Genomic DNA, 26869 nt, shown 5'->3' on the forward strand with positions numbered 1-26869 from the left:
ACGTTGATAGAGTGGTGCTGAAGAAATATACAATACTTCGTACAATTTTAAATAAATTTTCGTTAAATATAAAGAATATGGCGAAAGACGCAGGTTCAAATCTCATCTCTAGATCATTTTTTATTCTTGATATATTTCAATTATTTAAAAAAACAGGGAATTCTGAATAGTTTTTTGTTATTAAAGGTTTTATGATACCCTACATAATATTTGAACAAGCACTAGAGGCCATGGCACATGACGGCAGTGCGGCAGGGGAAGCGGGAAATATAATATACTTAGACATGCAGACAGATAGCAAAGTTTTAGTAATAGAGTCATGATTTACGCTTTGGGTACAGACCTAAACTAACGTATTTCTAGTCGGCCCCAGAAGGCTACACAACGCAACCCCACTGTGTGTATTACATCTATTAAGTAATATTGCTTATAAAAAATCTGTTATAACGACATCGAAGGGACTATTCATATTTGGTCGTAAAAGCTGATTGTCGTAACAGCCGATGATGTTGTTATGTTGATAATTCAGGCGGGACCTCAGATTTTGGTCATTTAAACCGATGTTTTGTTCTGTTGTGTTGTTAACTGTTTTGACTGAAATCAGATACCGATATAGAATATTAACGCTCGTCAATGGATGTTGGTAAAATTGGTCTCTGTGGGCAAGTACCATAGATTAAAAAAAATAAGATACAAAACAAGTTTTTTTTTTTACTTGCCACAGATTCAAAAAATATGACGCACAATGTTAGAAACTACACGTAACCGCGAAGCTCGGTCTAATTAATACGGAATTAAGAGGGGCCATACACCCCGATGGTAATGACAATTAAAGCGAAAGGCAAGGACAACGTCACGTGTATCGTTACATCGAGAAAGCAAGAGTGCGACAATTTCACGCTCGCTGTGCGCACGCGCTGAACTTAAGCTTAATGGGGGAGGGTCAGCAGAAAAGGGGGAAAGAGATTTGAGTGCTATTATTGCAATATTTTACATTTACTACGAAATATCTACGTACATGTATAAATATTAAAGGAAAGGAGGAACCACAAGTTTGGAAACGTTGATTCAATATTTCACTAATTATGTTTAGAGTAGCTTTGTGTCTATTGTGATAGGTAGGCAAATTTAATTTAAAAAGCCAGGTCTTTCGTTATGTTACTACAGTCAGTTTACATAAACTATAAGCGTAACCGAATGCTTCTGAATACCAATGTGTCAATAGAAGCCTAGATTTATCGAAATTTCTTATCTAAGAAATACATTATTAATATACTGCTTTATATTCTTTTAGTATGAATAATAATTAAAATTGGGCCGATTGTAATTCTTTTAATCTTTATTTTTTGCTCAAAAACTTTTTTGCCAACCGTCCAAAGTCAGTCGATGCATGCATGGATCTCGCCAAAATTGTCCACACACAATTTGCCGCTTTCCATACGCTGCGTTGTGTAAGACGGTAACTTTATTACAAAACCTTTTTGTGATTTTTGTACATTCTCTAAGTCGTATACTTATTTGTACTTAGTTGCAGTTACATTCAAAGCGAGCAGCACCCACATCGACGTCAGTAAAGGCGCCGGAACACAGTGAAGTTTAGACGATAGTGTACGAACAGCCCAGACTACTGGACGGATCGGCCTTAAATTTGGTATGCAGATAAATGTTATAACGTAGGCATCTGCTAAGAAAGGATTTTGTTAAATTCACCCCTAAGGGGATAAAATAGGGGATGAAAATACCATGAAAATTTATTTAGACCGCGTGGTTGAAGCTCCGGGCAACAGCTAGTACATATTATTAGTATATATATATATTATAATGCTGAACAGAGTATCAGGAACTAGGTACTCTCTCGTGCTACTCACAGAATTTTTATTTGCTGTCCCATTGATCGTGGAAGACTATCACCATTATGATCAATAGCAGCGGAGTATCAATGAATAAGATATTTTGCAAACTTAATCCTTCAATGCTTCCATCGTTTGAAAGCACATGTAGGTGTGAAATTCATCCCCACGTTGTTTTCCTTGTGACTACTATATATTAAACCCTCGATTTCAAAAACTGTTAAACCGTTCCTGACAAAATTTGCACTGATTTGTAAGTCGGAGCATACCTAACATAACTAAAAAGAAATCATTTCAATCCGACTTATTGTTTTTGAGTTATGCGTGAACAACCATACATTCATACAAATACACAAACCCAAATTTTCCAGCTTCGCCTATACATAGTATTTAGCCTAAAGCTCTCAGGAATTACGTACACACTCAATGGTGAAAGAATTTTGGAAGTTAGTTCAACAGTACTTGACATTAAAGTGTTCAAAGATACTTTACAACTTTGTATCATTACGATAACTATTATCCATATCCAAGGTCTCCTATTTTAACATACACTCCAATAAGTTGAGTTTCTTGCTGGCTCTTCTCTGTAGAAACTGCTTTCCGGAGTGTAAGTAAATATTAAAATTGTGTCATGACGATTCAAAAGTGCTTCTATAAGAAGTCTTATAGAATAAACTTGCTTGCCCGCAGCTTCGGCCGCGCGGTGTTAATAAATTTTCATTGTATAAGCCTTCATCCCCTATTTCATCCCCTTGAGGGTTAAATTTATCAAAACCCTTTTTAGCGGATGCCTACGTCATAACATCTACCTGCATGCCAAATTTCAGCCCGATCCGACCAGTGGCTTCGGCTGTGCGTTGATAGATCACTATGTCTATGAGTTTTAAATAGATGTTGGCCAATTTTCAGATCTACCTGATATGCACACAAAACATCATAAGAATCGGTCCAGTAGTTCGGAGGAGTATGGTTACCAACATTGTGACATCAGAATTATACTTATTTTATTTATTTATTTACTCTTAATGCTCTTAATAAAACTACAAATAAACTTAATATAGATACATTATAAACAAATGGCGATCTTATCGCTATATAGCGATTTCCTCCAGACAACCAGACGTACAGAGAGAAATTAGATAGAGGAGAGGAGTAGGGTAGTAGTATATATATAGATATAGATAAATGTTTGAGTTTCAAAAAAAGTGTTGTTTAAATGTTCATATGTTTCCATCTAGTTAAACGTTTATAGCTGGATCTTACTTTCATCCGCAATAGCGACGAACGGAGATGAGCGAAACGCACCACGCACCAGATAACGCAATGATCGTTTCGAGTTTTACTTGACGATCATATTCAATCGCCTTGACAGAGAAAACTATACAAATATTATAGTTGTATACGTGTATTTAGGTACTGGATTGTTGCAGTAGAGAAAACCTTTTTCGAACGACTTCTGCATGTGTTCCGCCTCATGTTTCGAAAAGAAACTCCGACAAAATCTGGGTTGTGTAATACGCTGAAATAGGTACTTATTACATAATAATAATAAGTGATTTTTTGTAAATACGGTGTTAATAAAAATTAAAATACGTCGTAGATGTATTTTTTTCGATCGAGCTGGTGGTTTGAATTAAACTATCATTACCACCCATAAATATTCATTGATAAGGTAGTAGTAAGGTAGATTTTGTGAATGCGTCGATTGATTTTTTAAATATGTTAGTTGTGAAATAGGTTTCTTATTTCATAAAATCTGCATTTGGTAAAAACCCTACAACATTTGTTACGAGAGTAATATTTGTTATTGTCTAAACAAAAAGGTATACGTACCGAATTTCTCTTTTGTCGACATTTACGATGATTCAATATACATTAGAACGTTAATATATTATTTTTTATTTAAACAGCAACGAATGAAAGTTATATTAAATTTGGTGTATAGTAAGTATATTATAAAGTGAAGTCCCCTAGTGGGGTATGGGGCAGATGATGTACATCTGTTTCACTGATCGAATTTCTTTACGGATAAGTAGGTGATCAGCCTTCTGTGTCCTGCCAGACCGAGACATTTTTTTTTGTGCGTACCCACCGGGAATTGAACCCAGGACCCCTCGGTTCTACGCTCACGCGTTAATTACTAAACCAAGGAGGCGGTCAAAGTATATTATAGGTAACTAGTTATTACTAGCTTTTTGGCTTCGAATATTGTGATTTTTTAAAGTAAGCCTCAGGATATATTTTTATCTATAACTAGCTCTCCGCCCCGGCTTCTCGCTCCATAAGATCCTTTGTGCAGGTGACGATAAAAACAATATGCCGGGAATTGGTCGAGCCGTTCTCGAGTTTTACGGTTAGCAACACATTTGGCGTTACATTTTGATTAATATATATAGAATATCTTAATCTAAGCAATTGTTATTAAGAAGCTACTTACGATTCCTTAAGTCAGGAAAGCATAGTAAATACATAATCTATTGATTTGAAAAAAAAGGACACCTTACGTCCGTTGACACAATGCAAATATAAAAAAAATATATATATGCAATTTAAAATGAACCCAATTAATGAATACTATATTGTTCGATTTTAAAATTTCGTCAGTAACACATAAACACTAAGTAACGTTTTAACTTAAACATCTGTACATATTTACCTAAAGCGAGGAAAAAACTCGACTATTGACGATAAATAACACAAAAAACATCTGCTATATAACAGACAATTTACTCCTACCTAAATTAACGCACTTTGGGAAGATCCCATAATAGCCACGTCTCCATTCTGGTCCATTCAGATGTAAACATCGCGTTATCTCGTTCTAACACGAACAATCTCCCAATATAAGAGTGAGATAGACAAAAAGATGCAGTCTCACAGCTAATCATACGTATCCAATGTCCGGCTTACGTGTTTATAAAAATAAATAACATGATTTTTCATTAAATTTATTATTATCTGTGCTCACCGAAAATGCGTGACAACAAGCACTGATAATTGAATTTACATACATTTCAAATAATCTTCTAACACTCAATGATATAAATTAAGAGATAACTTTAATAAAAAATACATTTTATAACCCAATCCATAAGATGAAAATTCCTTTGGTTCTAATAAAATTTACATAAGATCTCTTGGAAGTAGGGAAGACAAGATTAGTGTTAAATCACCTGTAAAATAGTGCTGTCTCTTTTCTGCTTAATTCAAGTTCGATCTTGTGTAAGCGAGTGAGGTATAATTTTCATTGTGAGCTTACGACGCTGTGCGCATACGTTTGTTGTTGACTCAACAGGTTTTATCAGGTGCTGCGAACAGTTTATTGTGAATATTAACTACATAAATGAACAATATTTATTTTAATGTGCTAATATGAATAATAACGTCTTCAAGATAATATTTACAAATACGTAATAAACATAGATTATTGGCGACACAGTAACAATGGAAAATTAGTATTTCTCTCATACTAAGTCATAACAGATTTTTGGTTCAATACCATTATTTTATTATCCGTCAAACCCAATGCATAAGTTGAACAATATTCAATTTCTTTGAATTGAAAATATGATAATTTGGTTTTTATGATATATAATACTAATGTATTTCTTTTTGCATTTAAACTTAGTCGATTGACAAATCTAAAAGTTCTAGTCTATCTTAAAGTTATATATGTGTAAATCTTCATAAAAAAAGGAATACCTTATAAATATAGGAGTTCATCTTAAAGTTGCATAAAGCGCTATTATTTTTATACAAGAAATAGGCGGCCAATAAAAAAAGGTTAGTCATACCTGAATCAAGCGTTCGCTCAAGCTGAGGTGCGCGTGCGTCTCCAGTCGATCGTGTTCATCGCCGGCGCGAGCTTATGTGTAACGTTAGAATTTTAAACATTCAAATTTCGAACTCCATGTAAAAATCTACGCCGGAACAGATTATTCTTTTTAAACGCGGACGTTGGAACTCACAGATATAGCCAAGTGTTGCCAGTGGGAGGTTTTATATTCGTGAATTATTTATTATGAAAATGTGTTATTAAAGTTTATGTGACAAGTTGCGGTTAAAGTTCACTACGTTCAGTGGATGTACTTGATTGCTTAAACGTGCTCAAATTATGTGTTTTGCTGAACAATAAATTAATTTTACTGTTTTTTGGTCAATTTGGTACGTATATCTTATTAATATATAATACATTACTCTTATATTGAGATCTAAGATACATTGCAGTTTCGATTTCAAAAGATCAATTTCATTTATTTGAACCACAATTTTCCTACTAATATATTATTCGACATTTATTATTATAATGAAACTGTAAGAACCGCTCTTTAATTTAAAAACCATACATTCAAATGACATATTTCAAAGGCAATAAAATACTGAACTGAAATCTTGTTTATCGTAGTTTTATATTATCACTAAAAGTCACATAAGTAACTAATTTAGTAAAAAATAGTTATTTCCATCGATAAGAACTCAATTTATAATATCGAAATTATAATTTAATGCGCGCTAATTAATACGCGTAGAGTTTCGTTAGGTATTGTAAATCTCACACGTACTGTACCTCGGTGCAATAACAAAAGTACTAGCATAAAATCATAATCAGTTCTATACTACATGGAATACCGTCGGAGACATTTTTATACAATCCTTGAAAATTAAGTGATGTAGTCAGACCGTCCATCAATATTAACAATGTATTAATATTTTCGAATTCGAATTAGGGAAATAATAACGAAAGGTGTGTTTTCATAAGCCTCCTATTGTTTACAGTTTTACGCTTTTAAATTTCCCTAATAACAAACATTGATTCAATAGCTAAGCAATTAAACCACTTAAAACCCCTGGACCCCTTCTAGATTCGAAAATAAATGATTTTCATGTTCTCAGTTAAACATAAAAAAATTCGTTTTTTTATTTTTCAAGGAAATATATATTTATAATTATATATATAAACTATATGACAGTCTAATTAATACAACAGGTATAATACGTTTTCATAAATACCTATCCATTATACAAGATAATCAGATAAAAACAATCAATAGAAATATAATTAAATTCGAAAAGACTGGAACGCACGAATTGAGAGACAACTGTTTTTTTAAATAAATGATGTTCAGATACCTATTTAATAATAAATGAATAATTATTTAAAATGGTTATGCGTTAATAAGGAATTATCGATTAAGTATTTTATTTAATATAAGTTATCCATTGGAAAGAAGCGGGGAACCACTCGACCTCTTCACCCGTATTTGCATACGTATTGGAAAACATACCTAAACGGTGAATAAACTTTGTAATGAGCTTGGAATTTATATAATTTAGTTTCGAATTGAGGATATTTTGAGTTGTGGAATTTTGGATTATAAAAAAAAAACAAGTAAATCACTATGAAATCGTATCTTGCACTGCACAAACATTCGTTTGAAAATTTCTACAATTTATAATAATATTCCATTTTTTGTCTACTATATCTACCACGACACGCAGCTTAGTGTTAGAAAATAGAAGTTTATAGGTAAATAGTTTGTATACATACATTATCTTATCCCTAAAACAATTTGATGTCTAATTAAATACTCAATGACGTCACTAAATTTCTATTCTTCTAAAAATATTTACGAAGATATTGCAGTAACGTGTCAATTTAATGCACTCGCTAGCTTGTAGTTATTATAATAACATGGCAAGCCAATGAACAGCAGTGCACTATAAAATGTACTAAGTGACGTAATTTGGTCATAAAATCCAAGAACTGGAATTAGAAATCTATCTATCTATCTATCTATCTAGAAACAAAGTGAAGGGGTACAAAATATCAACTAAAATAACGATACTTTCTTGTCGGCTCTTCTCTTCAGAAACTGCTTTAGAACCAGCGCAATCAGATATTCCTATGTAATACGATGATTGAAGTTCGCTACTAAAAAGTCAAATTGAATCTATATTTGAGTTTGATATACTTATATTGTTAATGAAACTAAAGTTATGTCTTGTATTCAAATATTTAGTAAGATTAAGATATTGTATCGGTGACTAGCGATAGCGACTAGCTCTGCCCCGGCTTCGTTTGTGTTTCATATACCTATAGCACTCGTGGATCAAGACCAAGTCTCATATATAGACAGACACCAGGCTGTCTTTTAACATTTGAGTATGGAACAATAAATATGATATACTTAGGTAAAAATGTAGCTATCTACTACGATAGAATTTTATAAAACTGATCGTGTTATATCGTAAGAAATAAAATTAAAATCGTTTATAATAATATTTGCCTCCGTCTTAGATAAGACCATGTGTCCCGTCTCACTTATATGGCATGTGCTGATTTATAATCGAATTAAATAAGTTAATTGTACGAACAAATTATTACTTAATTGATTAAAAAAAATTATTTTAAAATTAATTGAAAAGATATGAAACTGTTAAAGGATTCTCTGATTAAATGACTCAACAGAAATGAATTTATTATTTAAGTAATCCTCACATCCTTTTTTATATGATAAAATTCTTGGGTCCTCCATGGAGGTTTATTTTAAATTATGTTCGTTTTAATTATAAAGCATAATAATATATCTCGTGCGGATGATGTTTTTATTACGTTTTTGAATTACCAAAACATGAAATGTTTTTGTTAAGGTGCGGGGCTTATTTTTAAATATGACTGCTTTGTTCCGCCAACATTATTCATAAGTATGTTATTATAGTTTGCTAGCTTTGCCTCCGGATTTGTCTGCGAAATGACGATTGGTTATACACAGATACGCTGTGGCGTGAATGGAGAGTATTTATAACAGAGTCATATACCAAAAAAGTTATAGCATACGAAGTGTTATTATGTCGGATATAATTTAAACACGTATTAATTCAAGCTTAAATTCCTTTTAATACAAGAGCAGCTTAGTTTTTATCATGTTTTTACACTATTTTGTAAAAATTGTTGTATTTTTAATTAATCTACGACATAAAACATTGCTCTTCCTTAAGTTTTAAGTTCATAGACAAAATATTAATATTATTTAAGATCTAATACAAATATTTATGTATTTTACATTATCTAGTCATCGAATGCAAATAGAATTTTAATCTATTCATTACACATACTTATTCGGTGTATGATATTCTATCGTTATTGGTTTTTAAACGTTCAAATATGGAATACAATGTCATAGAGTCAGGTCGTTGTGACTAAGTCGAATTGTTGATGTTTAATAATGGAAATTCGAATTCCAAATTTAAAGTCTTCAATTGAAAATTATTAATGCTGGCCGAAAACAAATAGACATTAGTCATTAATGTTTGTAATTTTGCCGCCAATATAAATTTGAATGCAATTTTATGAAAATTGAATCACATTCAATGAAAAGGATATATACATGCGTTTGTATATATATGTATTCAGTTTGGAAAGAATGTTCTCGATTAACATAAAATAAAATATTAATTATTTTATCCTAAACATGCTTTAAGTATGAAAAAATAATTTACTTCACAAGAAATGTATAGATTTTAATTGAGATTCAGTAGCGATAGTTCCTACTCCAGATTTTTATCTATAAACTGTCTAGTGCTGTGACACATTGTCGATAGGTCTTACTCTATAGATAATATCATGCTTACGATAATAGTGAGAGGTCGATTAACCCAAAATGTTTATACAGATAACAAAATGTTGAGATATTTTATGCAGATAAAAACAAAAGGCAACCTTTAATGGTTTCGGCTATCTTATTTAATCTGCGTGCAGTGTCACTTTATATTAATATTAATTTTGGATTATTTATATGCACCTTTAAAAAATCTTGCCTTTCGGATTGTCTGGTAGAGATCGCTTGTAACGTTAAGACTCATTCAGTACTCATGTTTAGCTAATAGTAATAATAAAGTATATTAAAATTTTTCAATTTAATTATGAGAAGTTATACCTAGTTTTTATAACTGTGGCCGGTTCATTTATTATGTTTAAATATTCGAGTTATATTATACGTAAAATAAAAATGTTGATTTATTCTATCATATTTAGTTTTAGGGTAATACATAATTTTTTGCTTGTATCTTACAGAAGTTGGATTTCTGTTGAAATAAATATACACTTAAAATTCGTACCTATCCACCTAAATGTAGGTAATTCTCACTAATATTATAAATCCTTACTATCTCTTATAAAGGCGAACAAACACACGATGTTTGTTTGTTCCCCATATCTTTTTCACGTCACAGTGAAGCGATTTCATGATGATTTTATGTTTGGATATAGTTAGGAAGCTATAGAGTGACATAGGGTAGTTTTTACCGTGGTGAAACATCTCATTTCCACAATTTTCTAAGGTCGAAGTTGCGGGTGTATACAGTGAAATTCCGTGTCCCCCTTTTTTGTGCGGGGAAGCTTTGCATACCACCCTCAGGTGTTAACCACTGTACCAAGGAGGCGGTCAGGCGAGCGTATACTTACCTAGTATTATAAACGCGACGTCTATAAAATGTATTTTATGTTTGCTTGTCACTCAAAAGCTACTGAACGGATTTTGATGGCATCTAGTGTTGTAGCTTATGTACCAGAATAACACACAAGCTTATACATCATAATCATCATTTATCTTTTACCCGGTTGCCTGGAAAAAATACTCACAGCCATAAGTCTGCCAATTGTGTACAAAACCCTTTGTAAAATTTAAATTTTTTCTTTGTATTATATTTTTATACAATGAAGTGCAGTGGTGGCTCAGTGGTGAGAACCTCGGACTTCAAAATCGATAAGTCGTGGTTCGAGACAGGGCGAGCGTGCAGGAAATAAATTGATTTTTCAATTTATCTGCGCATGTAGATAACATCACCACTGCTTAAAACAATGAAAGAAAACATCGTGAGGAAACCGGTATCTCTGAGAATCAAAAAAGTTCGGCGACATATGACACCTTCCAACACTAATCTAATATATAAAATTCTAGTGTCACAGTTTTCGTTGCCATACTCCTCCGAAACGGCTTGACCGATTTTGATGAAATTTTTTGTGCTTATCCGGTATCTATGAGAATTGGCCAACATCTATTTTTCATACCCCTAAATGATAAGAGTAAGGCAGAACAGCGTTTGCCGGGTGCAGCTAGTGATATATGTTTTTGAACTATAAGCATTGAAAGTCAATACATTTACTCAATATTTGACCGATAACGCATTTATTGGCTTTATTTAAACGTTGCAAGTATGAAAAATTACATAATTTCGAATGTAAGAGGCGTGGCGAAGCGGCTAATTGCCCGATATAATATAAAGCGCAGTTGTCACAGTAGATTGGAGGTCGATAGATAAATGCGTATTTTTATCGATTTTATATAGCCTTATATGAATAAAGAAAACTTCGCTACGTTTTTATTATTGCAATATTTCTTTGAATCCGTTCAAAGATCACACGAATAATAGAATTATCAAAAAGTAAGTGTTACGTTATATTTAACAATGAATGAAAAATACCTAACGTGTAATAAAATACAGATTAAATAATATCACGTCAGTCTCGGATCTTTTTCAAGAATTGTAAAAAAATTTAAATAATAATTCGAATTTCAAATTCGAATTTATGACAGAAAAAGAACGATTGATGCTTGTCGAAAACAAATAACCATTAAATTGTAATGCCTCTAAATTTATGCTAAATATAAATAAGAATATGAATTAATATAAATTATTGCGACTGGAGATGAGTATTATTACAAACTTAATTCTAGTTAAAATCGTCTCAATGTTTCGTTCCTTCCACGTCCATGTGCATAGTCCATAAAAATAACAACTATGTGTTATAATTTTGTGTACAAAAATATATACCTAAGTGCATTAAATATAGGGCGTGTCAAACTAAAACCTAGTGTTGTTATTCTTAGAAATATAATGGCTGAAATAAACGTAATCTACATATTTGGAAATAGCTGTTGCAAGCGTAAATAGTGCAGCTGATTATGCATATAGGTACAATAAGATTAGGTATTTACCTAACCGGACCCAACTATTAGTGACGTCACACTAAGTTGTAATTATTACGTATTAAAAGATAAATTATTGACCAATTTTCCTTGTAATTTAGCGTGGAGTGGAAACTTCTGCTTCTCACTACTTATTTATTGTTAGCGTTTTATTAGAAATAACAGTTTTTTACAAGGCATTCAATAAAAAAAATTCTAACCGTTCGAAATTCGAACGTTCGGAATTTTGTATTTATAATGAGCGTCATTTTTGAACGTGATTTTTTTCGAACGAATTAGTTGCTTGTTACTTAGTGTGCAGGCGCGGCGACGCGTCGCAGTGCCGCCAACATTGACAGCTGTCAATCAGATTCAATATGGCCGCAGAGCCGGTTCCCGCCGAACGAGCGGGCTGCTATCTTTCAAATCTGATGCCAGTCCAATACCAGATGTGTTAGATTATTGCAAAGAGGCTGTATGTTGTTACTCGATACAAGGATTAACCTAAATGTCAATGGCGAAAAACATTTTGATTTGACTACCTCAGGTTTTATTGACGTTTACGAAATCAATCAACTCGACGATCAATCAAAAATTTTAAGTACTCTATGGATATGTCCACAGATTACAAATGATATTAATGTATCCATTCGCGAAGTCTTCTTTTATGATACAAATTGCTTGATTTTTGTCTGATCCTAAAATTTTTAAATTTTATTCACCTTATTTTTCTTGAGTTCTTGGTACAGATTAAAAGCGGTAATTCGATGTATCACGCCTTGGGTAAACTTTAAAGGATAGTAATATTCAGTGAATGATTAATATTTGTGATCATAATATTGATTTATTAAGCTGGAACGTTATTTAATAATCCTGTTAATCTTCTTATCGTATCTTTTAATTGAATCAGAATAAGTTTTATGAACTACAACTTTAATTAGGTATATTAATTTATTTCAATAGATTCATTACTTTTGAATAATTAATTGCAAACGTGACATTTCTTTTCTTTTTTTAATTTTATAATACATACACATGTATTGAATTTTTTTATTAATTACAATAAAATTATTTGCAGACACGCCACAAGGACAGTCGCTAGTGATGTGACACCATAATGTGCTATAGCGTCGAGTTGACGCAGTGTAAACTAGTGGTGTGACACATCGATATCGATAGTTTGTTACCGAATGAACACACTCATGCTGACGACTGGCTCACTTGATGATCAGCCCATGGACGGGAACATGTCTTTTTCGTCTTACAAGTGAGTAAAATAAATATTTATATTTGTTTCAAAACTTTTTTCTAGATTCAATATACCTATTAGTGAATTATTTCGAATGAAATGCACAAGATATGTGACCGTTTAACTAATTATATAGTTTTGCAATCGAACCAGATGAAATGAGGCTTTATTCCCTAAGTTTAAAACTGTAAATGTGTTTACTTAAACTATTTTAAAACAACGCCATCTGTTGTAACAGTGGTATACCAATAATACCAGTAATACCTTTAAATAGATACCGTAACTTGAATTTAAAAATAAAAAAAAAGAATAGTTGAACAAGCTCTGGAATAAGATATTAAACATGTCAGATATAAATATTATTCAATAATTCCCACCACATACCTTAACCCAAAACCATAGACACCTGAACGTATGCTCATTGTCTTATAATTATATAATTACCTTGAATTTTAATTAAAATCTCTAGAAGCGAAACCAGTTGACAATACATTACAGGATGAAGCCATTTAATCAAAAACACGAGATAAAAACATTTGGTCAATCGAAACCAGAATTCGATGATCACTTATACTTGGAAATCGATGGTTTCGTTCCCTCATCGACAGCATCATCGACTTAATTACAAACTTTTTATTATATTGCATTTATAAACTATTTATCTACTACTAGCTGCGCCCCGCGGTTTCACCCGCGTAAGTCCGTATCCCGTTGGAATATCGGGATAAAAAGTTGACTATACGTTATTCCAGTTGTCCATCTGTCTACGTACCAAATTTCATTGCAATCGGTTCAGTAGTTTTTGCGTAAAACAGTAACAAACAGACACACATCCTTTCAAACCTTTGCATTAATAATATTAGTAGGATAAGTAGGATAGGATTCCAATGTCACTATTGAATGCTGGTTAGATAAAAACGTCACTTATCAATTCGAGAAGCTAAGGTCTACTTCGTTTTTGAATTATATGTATAGTCTATATATAGTCGGATATCACTTCTGTTTTGATATTCTGTTGAATGAATGATTGTCAATTAGATACGGATGTCATTTTCATAACTTCTCAAAACTCGTTGAACTTTCGTATCCTATAAAATATCGAATCACTGTGAAACCTAGCCAATTCGTACGGATTGTGACTTTTGTCCAGCTAACTTCACTTTGTTAGTGTTTTGTTACTGTGTTTTACTTTAAATTGACTACATCTATTAGCTGTTCAAGCTAATATTCAGTTCGGCCCCATTTTGATTTCCAACAACATAATCTTTAATGATTACATGCATTTGAGCTACGCTAAAAAAACTTATTGATTGTAAAAAAATATGAAAGTATCGGAACAGTATGAATTCTCTTAATATTGGTTTAATCCCTATAAATATCCATATATCATTAAAAAAAGTATGATCTGGGGCTCGATATAAACGATGCGAGGAAAAAAAGTCGAAGGAAATAAATATCTTTTTTATAATTCGGCTTCGCTGCAAAATCATTACATTTAATGTGTTCCTTAGTCTAGTAGGCAGATCAGTTTACAATCTAAAAAAGTATGTTTAAATTGTGTATCGTCGTCTTCACCAGGTATTGAACCCAGACTACTTCGGTTCTACTGTGACACATTAACCAGTGGTCTTATAGACCTTCAGACCTTTAGACCTTTATAGACCCTTTCAATCTATCATTTACGAATGAGACTCTTATAGAGTTTTTGTTGTTTGATGATTCATATCCTGAAATCACCCAGGTTTCACAGGAAGCATATAAATCATCCGTAATTTGCTTAAAAATAGATATATTACTTATAATTATTTGATGATTTTGATTCTATACTTATTTACGTATCCATTTCTTCAGCTGACGTCAGGGCAAACTTAACGAACGTGAACGCTTTTTATTATTTAAAATCGTTGTGATTATGTTTGAAAAGATTATTACCTACTACAAAAAATAAAGCTGTATGTAGATACTTATTATTATTTTAAATAATACAATATTTACACCTCTGTAACATATATATGCACAGTGCTGATTGTACCTAATAAAACATTTGATTATAAATAATATGGATAAAGTATTAATCGTTTATTAGATTCCGAACGTTCAAGGCGCTATTTTATTTGCGGTTTGACAGTAAACTTTATCATAACTACATTTTGTGGCTTTTATTATATATTCCAATATTGCGACAATACAAGAATCGATAGTAAAACACCACAGCAATTAACTTCAGTTCTAAACTGAAACGAATACGCAGCAATTACCGAACGCAAAAAGCCGTTGACCAATGAATTCGTCAGGCGGTTACAGTCCTCAATCGGGCACCTTTCATTTTAAAAAAAGAACCATACGCCATTTCATGTCAATTTTTGAATTATTCATTGTGCGAATGCGCGAGCGCATCGATTGATGCAAGCAAAAAGCGCGCGGCCGCTAATCTCCGGCGACTCTCGCATCGCGTCGCTCCCTCGAACCCGCGCTGCCGAGCGAAACACTTAATATTCCGATAGTTTTTTCTGTCACGCTGCGCAAGGACATAACCGAGAATGCATTTATTTGATAAATGATGTTTTTTAGCAAACGCCAATCACGTGATTTTTTCACGTAATTTTTCGGTGTCAGTATTAAAAGCCTTTTGTTAGCAACGTGTGAGTTAAATTCGCATCGTGCTGGCGTAAAAAGTAGTGCGTCGCTTCAGAGTTTGTGTGTTATTCAAATTTTTGCTCGCGTCAATTGGTCGTGGTTATTACTTTATATTAATACGAACGATTAAGTGCAATAGAATGTTTCTAATGAAGGCTTTATATTATGATATGATTTCTAAAAAGAACTGGATCGTGCACATACTTGGTATGCTTTAATGATTGAGCTTTTTGCACTGTTTAAATTAATAAGCTAAGATCTAAGTTGCAATTAAATTTATCTGAAATTCATTGTTACTTACCGTCAAGCCAATTACAAGTAACATTATGATGCTTGCTTGCAGAAAAAAATATAGTATTCGAATTTCCGAGCGCTCATCCCCCGCGCCCGCACGTCCGCCGCGCCTCGACGCCGCGTCTCGACTGTACGTGATTGGTTTATTAATTAGGCGAATCATCATCGGGTTCCATTTTTAAAAATAGGCGGGATTCTTGCTGTGCGACTTTTCTTTTTAATTTTGGTCGGCGCTGAACGCAATTAGAGTTGCCAGTAAGCTTTTTGTCATAATTCCCTGTTGCGATAAAAGTTCCTTAAAATTCTGTTTAACATATTTAATTAGTAGAGCTATTTCGAGAATTTCTTAATTCAGACGGGCAATGCTTCCTCGCTGACTTTGTTAAAATAGAGTTTTAAATTCAGTTTATACATTACATATTTACGTAATTAAAGAACACGTATACGTACGTGTTCCTTAATTACAATATGCTACGGCATATGTAATCCACACCTCTTTATTATATAATTTCTCCATACATCTAATTCTTAAGAGTGTCTGCTAGACGATTGACTTCTTATTAATGTGACACTAGAATTACTTGTCACGACCTCATTAGTGTAGTTATCATTCGTGTTTCAAATAGTTATTAGTGACTTGTGACTTAATGTTATTATAACCCGAGATTTCTCTTTTGTTAGCCGTAATAATCGAATTCATCTAGAAAGGGTAGTATAAATAAAGAAGACAATCTAGGTCACTAATATGTAACTAAAAGGGTAGCGCATTCGCAGAGGCGATTGCGAATGTTCATGGGTGGTGGTGATCGCTTACCATCAGGCGAACCACCAGCTCTGTTGCCCGCTATTACATAAAAAAATAAAAAAAACATAAATGGGTCAAATTTAAACGCTCGTTGAAATTAATATGGTCCTGTCCCATGTCAACAGTAAGGTATATGAAAACATTAATTATTTTTCTTATTGCATTTATGTACAACTAGTTTTTGTCCGCGTCTTCATACGTGTTAAATTCGGATTGGTTTAATAGATGTTATGCATACAAACTTTCCTCTTGAATCACTCTACCTATTAAAAAAAATCCCATAAAATCCGTTGCGTAGTTAAAGAAACATAGGGACATAGCACATAGACAGAGAAAGCGACTTTTATACCATGTAGTGAAGATTATGTTTAGTTTATATCTATATACTAAAGTTTATATTTGGAGTTTATATAGAAAAAAAACAATATAAATAAACTCTTGTAAAAGACAAATTTTAATGATTGAATAAGACCTATGAAGCTTTTTCTAAGAACCATGGGTGTAGGTAGGTGTAACTATGGTTGTGTGATGTTTGTGTATCCCCCCTGCAAACGGGTATTTTGATTCATATGGACAACAGCAGTATTGAAGATGAACTACATCTCGTGGTAATTAATATTAGAGTTGTTGTTGCTGTTGTTGTTGTTTGTCACAAAATGTTTCTGGTAACGTCCTCGCGGATCCATCACAACTACAGCATATCCACCGCAATTACAGTTTCAGGAACCATAAAACCGAACCAAACTCCTGGTGTCAAAGTAAAACTTCAAATGTTCAAGGTCATCAAAAAAAAGAAACCCGGCCGGCTCGAGCTATGCCTCTGGGTACCGTTAGAATACCTGTGTGTCCTAAAACGAGCTAAAAAACCTGAAAACTATTCCAATTGCCAGCACCGGGAATCCGTTTTGTCTGCCATGTCGGTTTGTTTGTTTTTAATATTGCACTATGTTGTTGTGACACAAGTTGTGATTTGATATATGTTACTAGCTTCTGCGTATGGGTTTGCGCGCGTTAAATTCGGGGTTAAACACCTTTCTATGTTATTATACATATAAACCTTACTCTGTCTTAAATATAGCTATATCGTATCTTTATCATGTTTTACAAAGGCACCAGAATAAGATTCAATATTGGGGGAAAAAACTTTTGAATATATTATATCGTCATAGTGTCTACTGAAAAGCATTATTTGTATACCAGAACTGTATAATTTTGTTCATATAAATATGAACAAAATTATACACTAGCTGCGCCCCGCGGTTTTACCCGCGTATGTCCGTATCCCATAGGAATATCGGGATAATATGTTACCTATATGTTATTCCAGTTGTTCAGCTATCTATGTACCAAATTTCATTGCAACCGGTTCAACAACAAAACATTTACAAACTTTCGCATTTATAATATTATTAGTAGGATTAACGACAAACACAGTTAGAGAATATGGTGCTCAATACATGTAGAAGCATTTTTGTTTAAAATGAGTACCTAAAAACTTTTGCCGATCTTCCATAAACGCTTGTTATTATTGTGTAAATGTTTATTAGTTCATTAAAATGCGTTCATAAAAGTACTTATATTCGAGTATAATCTAGACAAAACAATATCTATATCTAGGAGATAAAGCAACTACAGAGTTTCTTGCCGGCACTTCTCTGTAGAAACTGCCTTCCGAACCGTTGGTAAACGTTATAACTGTGTTATATTATGACGATTCAAAAGTGCTTCTATAGGAAGTCTAGTTGAATGAATAAATGTTTGAGTTTGGTATACTTTTTCCTTAGAAAGAATAAAAGGGCAATTATTTAATTGAACGTAGAACTAAACGATTTAAATTATTCATATCTTTGACACCATTACACTAATCGGAAGATTAAAAGCTTATTCTTTTAACTTTGTAAATGACTGACTTGATATCAAGCATATTCAGTATTTTTAAATAATGTAGTTATAGAGAAATATCATTGAACTAATAAAATATTTCATGTTTTAAACTGTTTGTTAAACTTCAATTGTAATGTACACGAAAAAACAACTGTCCACGTTTAGAAATTAAAAACTTTTTAGCGGTTTTTAAACGCGATTTATTAATTCGTGGTCGCGTTTAAAATCCGTTAAAAAGTTTTTAATTTCTAAATGTAACTCGCGTAAACTCAAACACAGTTCAAAAACAGTTTAATTGTTTGCAAATGTTAAATACTGAAGCACATCTAGAGATATATCTATTAGATTTTCAGACATGCCTGCACCCACCCATAACTCGTCGTGGCACCAAAAAGAAATCACATACGCATAAAATCGAACGTTACAGCCGAACGATGCTATCGCAAAATTATTTCCAATTTCGCCGTTTTGCGTCTCCGTTCCGACATTTTTTTTTTTGTTTATTTTATCCCTCCTTGGCCGTCGGACCCACTCCCATAAATTATAGTTCGGTAGCTCTCTTAAAGAGGTTTGGATTTGTTATTTTTGTTAGGCCCGCTGAAGAATTTATGTTCCTGTCTTACTTAGTGGTCAGCCGACCTGTCTTTGAAATATTCTGTACTCCATTGCGTGTTACCAGATATATGCGTTAATGTTGTTTGCTACCATTTTGAGGAATTTCGGTTTGGGGAAATATGAAGGTTGAATGCAAGAGTGGAAAATTTAGTAGTTTTTGGTAGTTTCGCGAATTATTCTTTATTAAAACGTCTATCATTGACGTTGTTGTACGTTTGACGACTTTCCTTAAAGATGGAGATTAAATTGCAGTAATTTAGCAATTAATACTACGAGATTAGAATCTATTGTTTACAAGTGTAGTGTGAAAAATATCTTGCGCGTTAATTTATTTAATAGTGCTTAAAGTAGAGCTTTATCCAACAAAAAAGAAGCCAAATTTGAAAATGGAAAATCAGTTTAATGATAGTTCAATTTAATGTTTGTGTCACCTTAACCACAGATAACTAAATAGTTTAGTAGTAAATGCGTCTACTTTTTTGCAGATTATTACCTATATTTTGACACTTATCTCATAGATTTTATGAGAGTTTAAGAGTTTCTGTAGAAAGTGCTTTCCGAACCGCTGATAAATATTAAATCTACTCGTATGTTATGACGATACAAAAGTGCTTCTATAAGAAGTCTGATTCAATAAACAAATGTTTGTTTTATTTGAGTTTAGTATAAACTAGCTGCGCCCCGCGGTTTCACCCGCGTAAGTCTGTATCCCGTAGGAATATCGGGATCAAAAGTCTCCTATGTGTTATTTCAGTTGTCCAGCTATCTACATACCAAATTTCATTACAATCGTGTCAGTAGTTTTTGCTTGAAAGAATAAGAAACATACATACACATACACCAATCCTCCCAAACTTTCACATTTATAATATTAGCAGGATAGGATTAGCAGGATTGTATATATGTATATAGAACAGAGATATATTTAAGATGTCGGTTGTTTAGTCGACAAATTATCATGTAAAGTTTATTATAACCTTTATCCCCTAATGTTACGAGGCCACTGATATTAAAAAAGAAAAGCCTCAATGAAATATCGACGCGAATTATCAGCTGATCTTAATACGCGTGAGTTTGAACGTAATCATTGCCGAAATAGAAAGCTGTGGAGTCGATGTTCGTGATAAATGAGTATGGAATTTTATTGTAGGTACACGAATTTAGAATATTAAATTTAGAGTGTTTTTTTTAGATGGCTTATAATATATAAGATAAACTTTATTTAATTTCTATTTAAAGACACTGCACGTTAAAGATGGAGGATCTTTCAGAATAAAAATTGAAGTAATTTCTAACATTAATTCACATTTTCATAACAGCTGACTCATTAAATTTAGTCCTAAATTTAGGTTTAGTATTACCTACTTCACTTTTTATAGCACGAAATTCTTCAAAGGCAGATGCATTTATATCATTAAAATATAAGTAAATAATGTACTTTTTGCGTATCCATGGATTTGTTCGAGGTTTTTTATGATAAAGGAAATTAGTACGACGGGTCATCAAATTAGGTCTCAAATTCTTGTGAACTTATCGACTTATTGTGATGTATTTGAATGAGGCTTCATAAGCGAAGCGGTTTGTACATTTTACTTTGTGTCGACCTTTGCTTCTATGTTCTCTGAACATAGGTCTATGTGTATATAACTTAGTTTAAGTTATATTAAATAGTATATAGTAAAAGTAGTGGAGATTTAAGTTTCATAAGATATCTTAAGATGTTTTTTTTTTATTTATGGAGTATGAGGGTAGGTACTCATATTAACGATATTGTAAAAAAATTACTAATGTTTTGAGCATTTTTGATGTCCTCAACGTTTTGTTTGGAAGTATGATATATGATATAAAACGTGTTTTCAAATTCCGAGTTATTTATTATTTATTGTACCAAGTTGTGTTTAAGTGGATTTATTAGCCCTGAAATGACGCTATTCTATAAGCAACAGATATATATTAAAAATATTTTGATAATATTATTTTACTATTATTTATCCATTGCTGTAGCGTGCGTGGTCAGGGGGAGACCAAATCATTTTTTTCTTTATATAAATGCGCTGGTATCAAGCCTACGATAGGAAGGGTGAGGAAAAGAAAACGGACACCCGGTACACCCCAAACCCCCCACACACACAATTAAACAAAGTTGCATTGAAAAAAGAAAGATAGTAAAGAAAATTGAATCCTACATTTAAACCTTAAAATAGAACAATCACAAAGAAATACCATGAAGTTCTCAATATTGTCATCGTTACATCACTTTACATAACAAAATAATATTTTTATTTCATAAATAATATAGTAGACCCTAATTATTGAGTGACAGATATTTAATAATTTAAATCTCTACAACACAAAAAACAGCTTGTACGTACACAATCCAGATAAACATTCAAGATTTTATGCGTATACAATTGCACTATTACATTATTATTAAGCTATATTCCATAATACTCGGGTACCCCCAGAAGGAAGGTCTTATGGGAGGCTTACATGGGGACATAGATTCAACACGCAGAGGCCCTTTTGAGAGTTTTAATGTGTAGTGTGACATCAACCGCAGCCTGCCCATGACTGCACTATAGAGATACAACCCTAGGCAGTCCGCGGCCGATGTAGGACTATTGCAAGGTATGGAAATTTAAAAACTGGTCTTTTAAATGGAATGCTAAATGGGCAGTCCATTATTGGAGACCAGAAAATTAAGAAAGAAGAAAGAAAGAAAGAAAATACTTTTAATCACAAATACAACAAAAAAAAAACTTACAATTAATACATTTTGAGAACAATAAAAAATAAAAATAAAAATTACATTTTTTTACATTTGGATAGGATTTGTGATAGGTGGACTACTCAGCATTTGCCTCTCCATATCAAGCTATATTATTATTATAAAAGCACAACCGCGGCTCGTCTGAAACGCCTTAACCAAACCAGTCGCCCCCCGTCACGTGACACGTCCAAATACCAATATATCACAACTATCAATAATGATTAGTCAAGATCGTCAAACCCGCTCTGTTTCCAGTTGGAATTGCGCTCGCCGATCTTAGATTATCTTTAATTTATAACTGGAATCGTTGCTAGTTAACGGAAATCGGAAATGAAATTGTTTCAGTAGTATATTGTATAGATAAGGGCATTTAAATTATCATCAATCGTTGAGAGGATTTTAGTGAAATTTGTACAACGCTTTAAAAACTTGGAATTTCTAACCATCTTGAATCGCTAAACTTTAAACTCAGAAGCCGGAAATAACACGTTATTCTATTTTTTTTTATTGAAATTCAATCGTAGAATCAAAATGCAATTTTTGAATAATAAATCATGGAAAGTTGGCAAGTTCTTATAATAATGTATATACGAAAAATGTGCAGTAGTTATTAAATAGGTTAGTTGTTCTTATCAGATGCATTTCTTATCATATCAGGGCAAGTGCGACGTCCTTCTGTGGGAGATTTGCAATGTTCACGTGAATGTTATATTGTAGTTTTGAAATTTAATAGCGATTTAAAAGGGAATATACAATATATTGTACAAAAGAAATATACCATAAATAGAAAAAAAATACACACCATCTTCGAGGTTTTCGCAAGGTTTTGATATTTAGAGGTAATTTTTTTCGACCTGCAGACATAAGATATCCGTACCTACTAAATCAATATATAATATAAATTTAATTTGAATTTAATTACATGTAAAACATTGGGAAGGATTGGTTGGTAGAGTAATATATATCATAGTATTTTCTTGTGTTTGATTTTACGCTAGCATAATACATTAAGGAATTAAAAACTTTTTAACGGATTAACGGATAAACGCGATTTATTCATTATGTTATTAAACCGTCGTTTCGAACACTTTATAGCGAGCGTGGTGGTCAGTCTCTCCGTGACCAAATACTATATATCATTCTAAAAATATAACTGAAAGCTTTGGAGACGCAAAAGTTTGCGCCTAAAATGCATCTCGCATTTTTTTTTTATTATTTTGACGTATAGCTCACCAGTGCCAATCTCTCAACGAGGAAGATTCTGTCAATTGACAATAGCAAATATTTTCCTGGCACACGAGAAAAAAAAAAAGAATCTGAAATTCAAACCAATCGTAGTTCCATCGATTTTCCTATACGACCTTAAATCATAACCGAAAAATAAACACACAAGATGCAATAATAGTTAGCTAGTATTTGATATGCCGCTCTATTGCACATGATAAGCCCTTATCAAGATTCTTATCAGTCATGCACACGACGCAATGTTTGTGTGCACCTTTATCTATATTCGCGGAATCTGAACGTCTGTGGCCGTTTTTTTATCTTTTTATCGGTTTTCTAATAGTTTTTTTTTTATCGATCTTTCCGATATGGTCACGCAATTTCTAAGGCGCAACGTGCGAATGTGGATTTTGGATGGCGGTTCGCTGTTTTATGAAACGTGTCTTCCAGTGTGTGTGAAAATTTTTTATGATATAAATTATAAACGTATTGCTTAATATACGTGTGTTAGTCTTAAATATGTTAATTAGTTAGATTACATAATTTAAAGTCTATTAAACAAACAATAAACTACTTTGTTATCGGGTTATTCATAGATTTGATACGATAAACCTCAAAATGGCATTTTACTGTGCGATCTACGTAGACATACATACAAAAAAAAAAACAAAATAACAATAAAGCTAAAGATAAAATGAATAATATTATGACGAATATTATAATGAATGAATGAATTATCACACTACATTTATATTATACGATATTCGCAGATTAATTAAAATAAGTCTGATTAGGATTACATAAATACTATTTCCCATCTAACATCGCTATTTCGCACTAGCGTTGTTCCTCGAACACTATGTTTGTAACAACTCCCTGCGAAGTTATGAGCTCCTGGTATGTTGTTGATCCGAGACAATGCAATGTTTGCCTGCACTATAAACAGACAGACGTATTTTTCTTAATAATAGTTATATTACCTCAGTCTTTGTAATTTGCGGAAGCAAGTTAAGGTAAAATCTAGATTTATCTGCTTAGTTACAAGCATTTTGTTAACTTTCAGTTTTAATCAATAAATCCTATCCTACTTATATTATAAATGCGAAGGTTTGTAAGGATATGTGTGTGTTTGTTGATCTTTCATGCAAAAGCTATTGAACCAAATACAATGAAATATGGTACGTAGACAGCTTGTCTATGTGTTATTCCAGTAGTCCAGTTATCTACGTACCAAATTTCATTGCAATCGGTTCAGTAGTATTTGCGTGAAAGAGTAACAAACATACACACACCCTCACAAACTTTCGCATTTACATTATTAGGAGGATATATCATACATATATGTCAAATAATTACAATAAGTATATATTGCTAGGACATTTGGATTCCGCTGAAACACGAGGTTTCAATGAATCCGATTTGACCTCACCGACAGTCCCGTCTGAATCACCGGTGATGAATCAATTTCGCAATTAGGAAGTGATTCGATTGTGAGAGAAGAATCGAATGCTGATGAAGTCGGAATCAATATCGCCGGAACGCTGATGCGCGCGGTTGTCCAACAATGCATATTGTCGTTCAATGTGTTTGATAATATCCACATCACCCTGTGATAATTTGAAAACAGCGTGCGTAGAGAAAATCTTAAAACATTTATTGACATAAAATAAAGTAATTACATCTTTTATATGACCCACTGACTTCCGAACTAGTTGGTAACTGTGTCCTTTGTTATCATCATGTTTATCTCGCTGAGACCTCCCGGCGAAGCCGAGTTTCTATTAGTTAATAAAGCAAAGGTTTTACTTGAAGACTAAGACATAAACAATTCCTAAATTATAATTCATCCAAAAAATAATCTTTAAAATGAAATTAAAAATTAAACGCTAAATAATGCATTTCAAATATAACCATTAAAATATAAACACGTGATGTCTGCTGCAAAGGACCTTATACCATTGCAAATGTGTATGGGCGACGGAAGAGCTTACCAGACAACCCACCCAGGTCCTTTACCGAAAATGACCCATAAAACGTCATCTATATCTCTAAATAACCCAACGCAATTTCGTTCTATTCAAATCCAGCTATTAAAGAAAACTCAAAACCGTAAAATAATTGTTGTCAAAACATCGCCTATTTATTCAAGTCTATGAAAATATTATTATTTGTATGAAATTGTTTAGATATATCGGAATGCGACTTTTCTAATGGCGTATGTATTGTTTACATAAATGTGAAAAAAACAATAGCTAGGCGGCCATGTTTACTTTCTCATATTATAATAATGATGATACGATTACTGATACTGCATTATAGACTTATTAGCTTTTGCACGCGGCTTCGCTCGCGTACCCAAAAATAACAGTATTTCTCCATTATCCAATGGAAGTTATTATACATATATACATTCCTCCTGAATCACTCCATCTATTCAAAAAAAAACCTCATGAAATTCTGCTTCGTAATGTTAAATATCCATTCAGAGACGCTGAAGTCGGAAAGTGACTTTGTTTTATACTATGTAGTGATGATTTCTCAAATAAAGTCCACAATAAGGAATAGCTGAATAAACATAGTAATAAGAACAAAAAAAACAATGTTTTAAACTACTAAATTATCCCACTTGCTCTTACAGTCTATATAATACGAACGTCTTTGCCTGCGTATTCAAGATAAAAGGTAGTCCTGGGTTTATAAAATAGTTATAAAGTTCCCGTATAGTTCGCATTTCATTGGGGGTTCCGGGTAGGAACTAAGGATACAGGGTATCCTTTCTTTCAGGTCTCAAACTATATCTGTGCTAAATTTCATTCAAATCGGTTCAGTGATCTAGGCGTGAAGTCAGACAAACAGACGGATAGTTAGGCAGATTACTTTCGCATTTATATTTTGAGTGGACTATTTAATTGAATCAAATAGATTCTTTTATGTAGGAGCAAGTGGATTAGAGTTCCAATCTTTAATACGTCATCAATCTGTCAACCTTTCTCCCAGATTCTAGCTTTTATTTAATTTTATTCGTAAACTTAGCAAAGAACTATATCTATACTGAAACAAATCTACACTATATATATATAATATATAATAATATTATAAAGAGGAAAACTTTGTTTGTTTGGTTGTAATGAATAGGCTCAAAAACTACTGGACCGATTTTAAAAATTCTTTCACCATTCGAAAGCTACATTATCCACGAGTAACATAGACTATATATGTACCACGGGCGAAGCCGGGGCGAACAGCTAGTTACTTATAAACACGAAGATATTCTGAAATCCGAAACCGTAAAACTGAAAAATCCATTAATTCAATTTAATTTAGTGTGGGAGTCGAGCACGCTTCGGCACGAATTGAGACAGCTCTCAACGGGGAAGTACCACACCCCCACAGAAAAACGGCGTGAAATAATAGAATGTAATTGTGTTTCATACGGTGAGTGGGGGAGCTGGATTCCTCATTTCCTTTCCCTCACCTTTCCCAGTCCATTCCTTCCAATCATCAATCCTTTCCTTATCCTTTACCGATTAAAAGTGGGCAGCGCATTGAGGCTCAGACCTCTGCGAAATGTTC

General features: G+C 32.8%; 1 protein-coding gene across 1 annotated transcript in view; it reads left to right on the plus strand.

The window, feature by feature from the left end:
* The first annotated feature begins 5692 nt into the window (after positions 1-5692).
* Positions 5693-26869, plus strand: part of LOC119836923 (putative transcription factor SOX-15) — a 99368-nt gene continuing 78191 nt past the window's right edge. The window contains exons 1-2 of the mRNA XM_038362391.1: positions 5693-6014; positions 12897-13085. Coding sequence (XP_038218319.1) covers positions 13009-13085 — 77 coding nt within the window. The 5' untranslated portion in view covers positions 5693-6014; positions 12897-13008. The remainder of the gene's footprint in view (positions 6015-12896; positions 13086-26869) is intronic.

This window comes from Zerene cesonia, chromosome 26 (genome assembly GCF_012273895.1).
Source record: "Zerene cesonia ecotype Mississippi chromosome 26, Zerene_cesonia_1.1, whole genome shotgun sequence".
Taxonomy (NCBI): Eukaryota; Metazoa; Arthropoda; class Insecta; order Lepidoptera; family Pieridae; genus Zerene; species Zerene cesonia.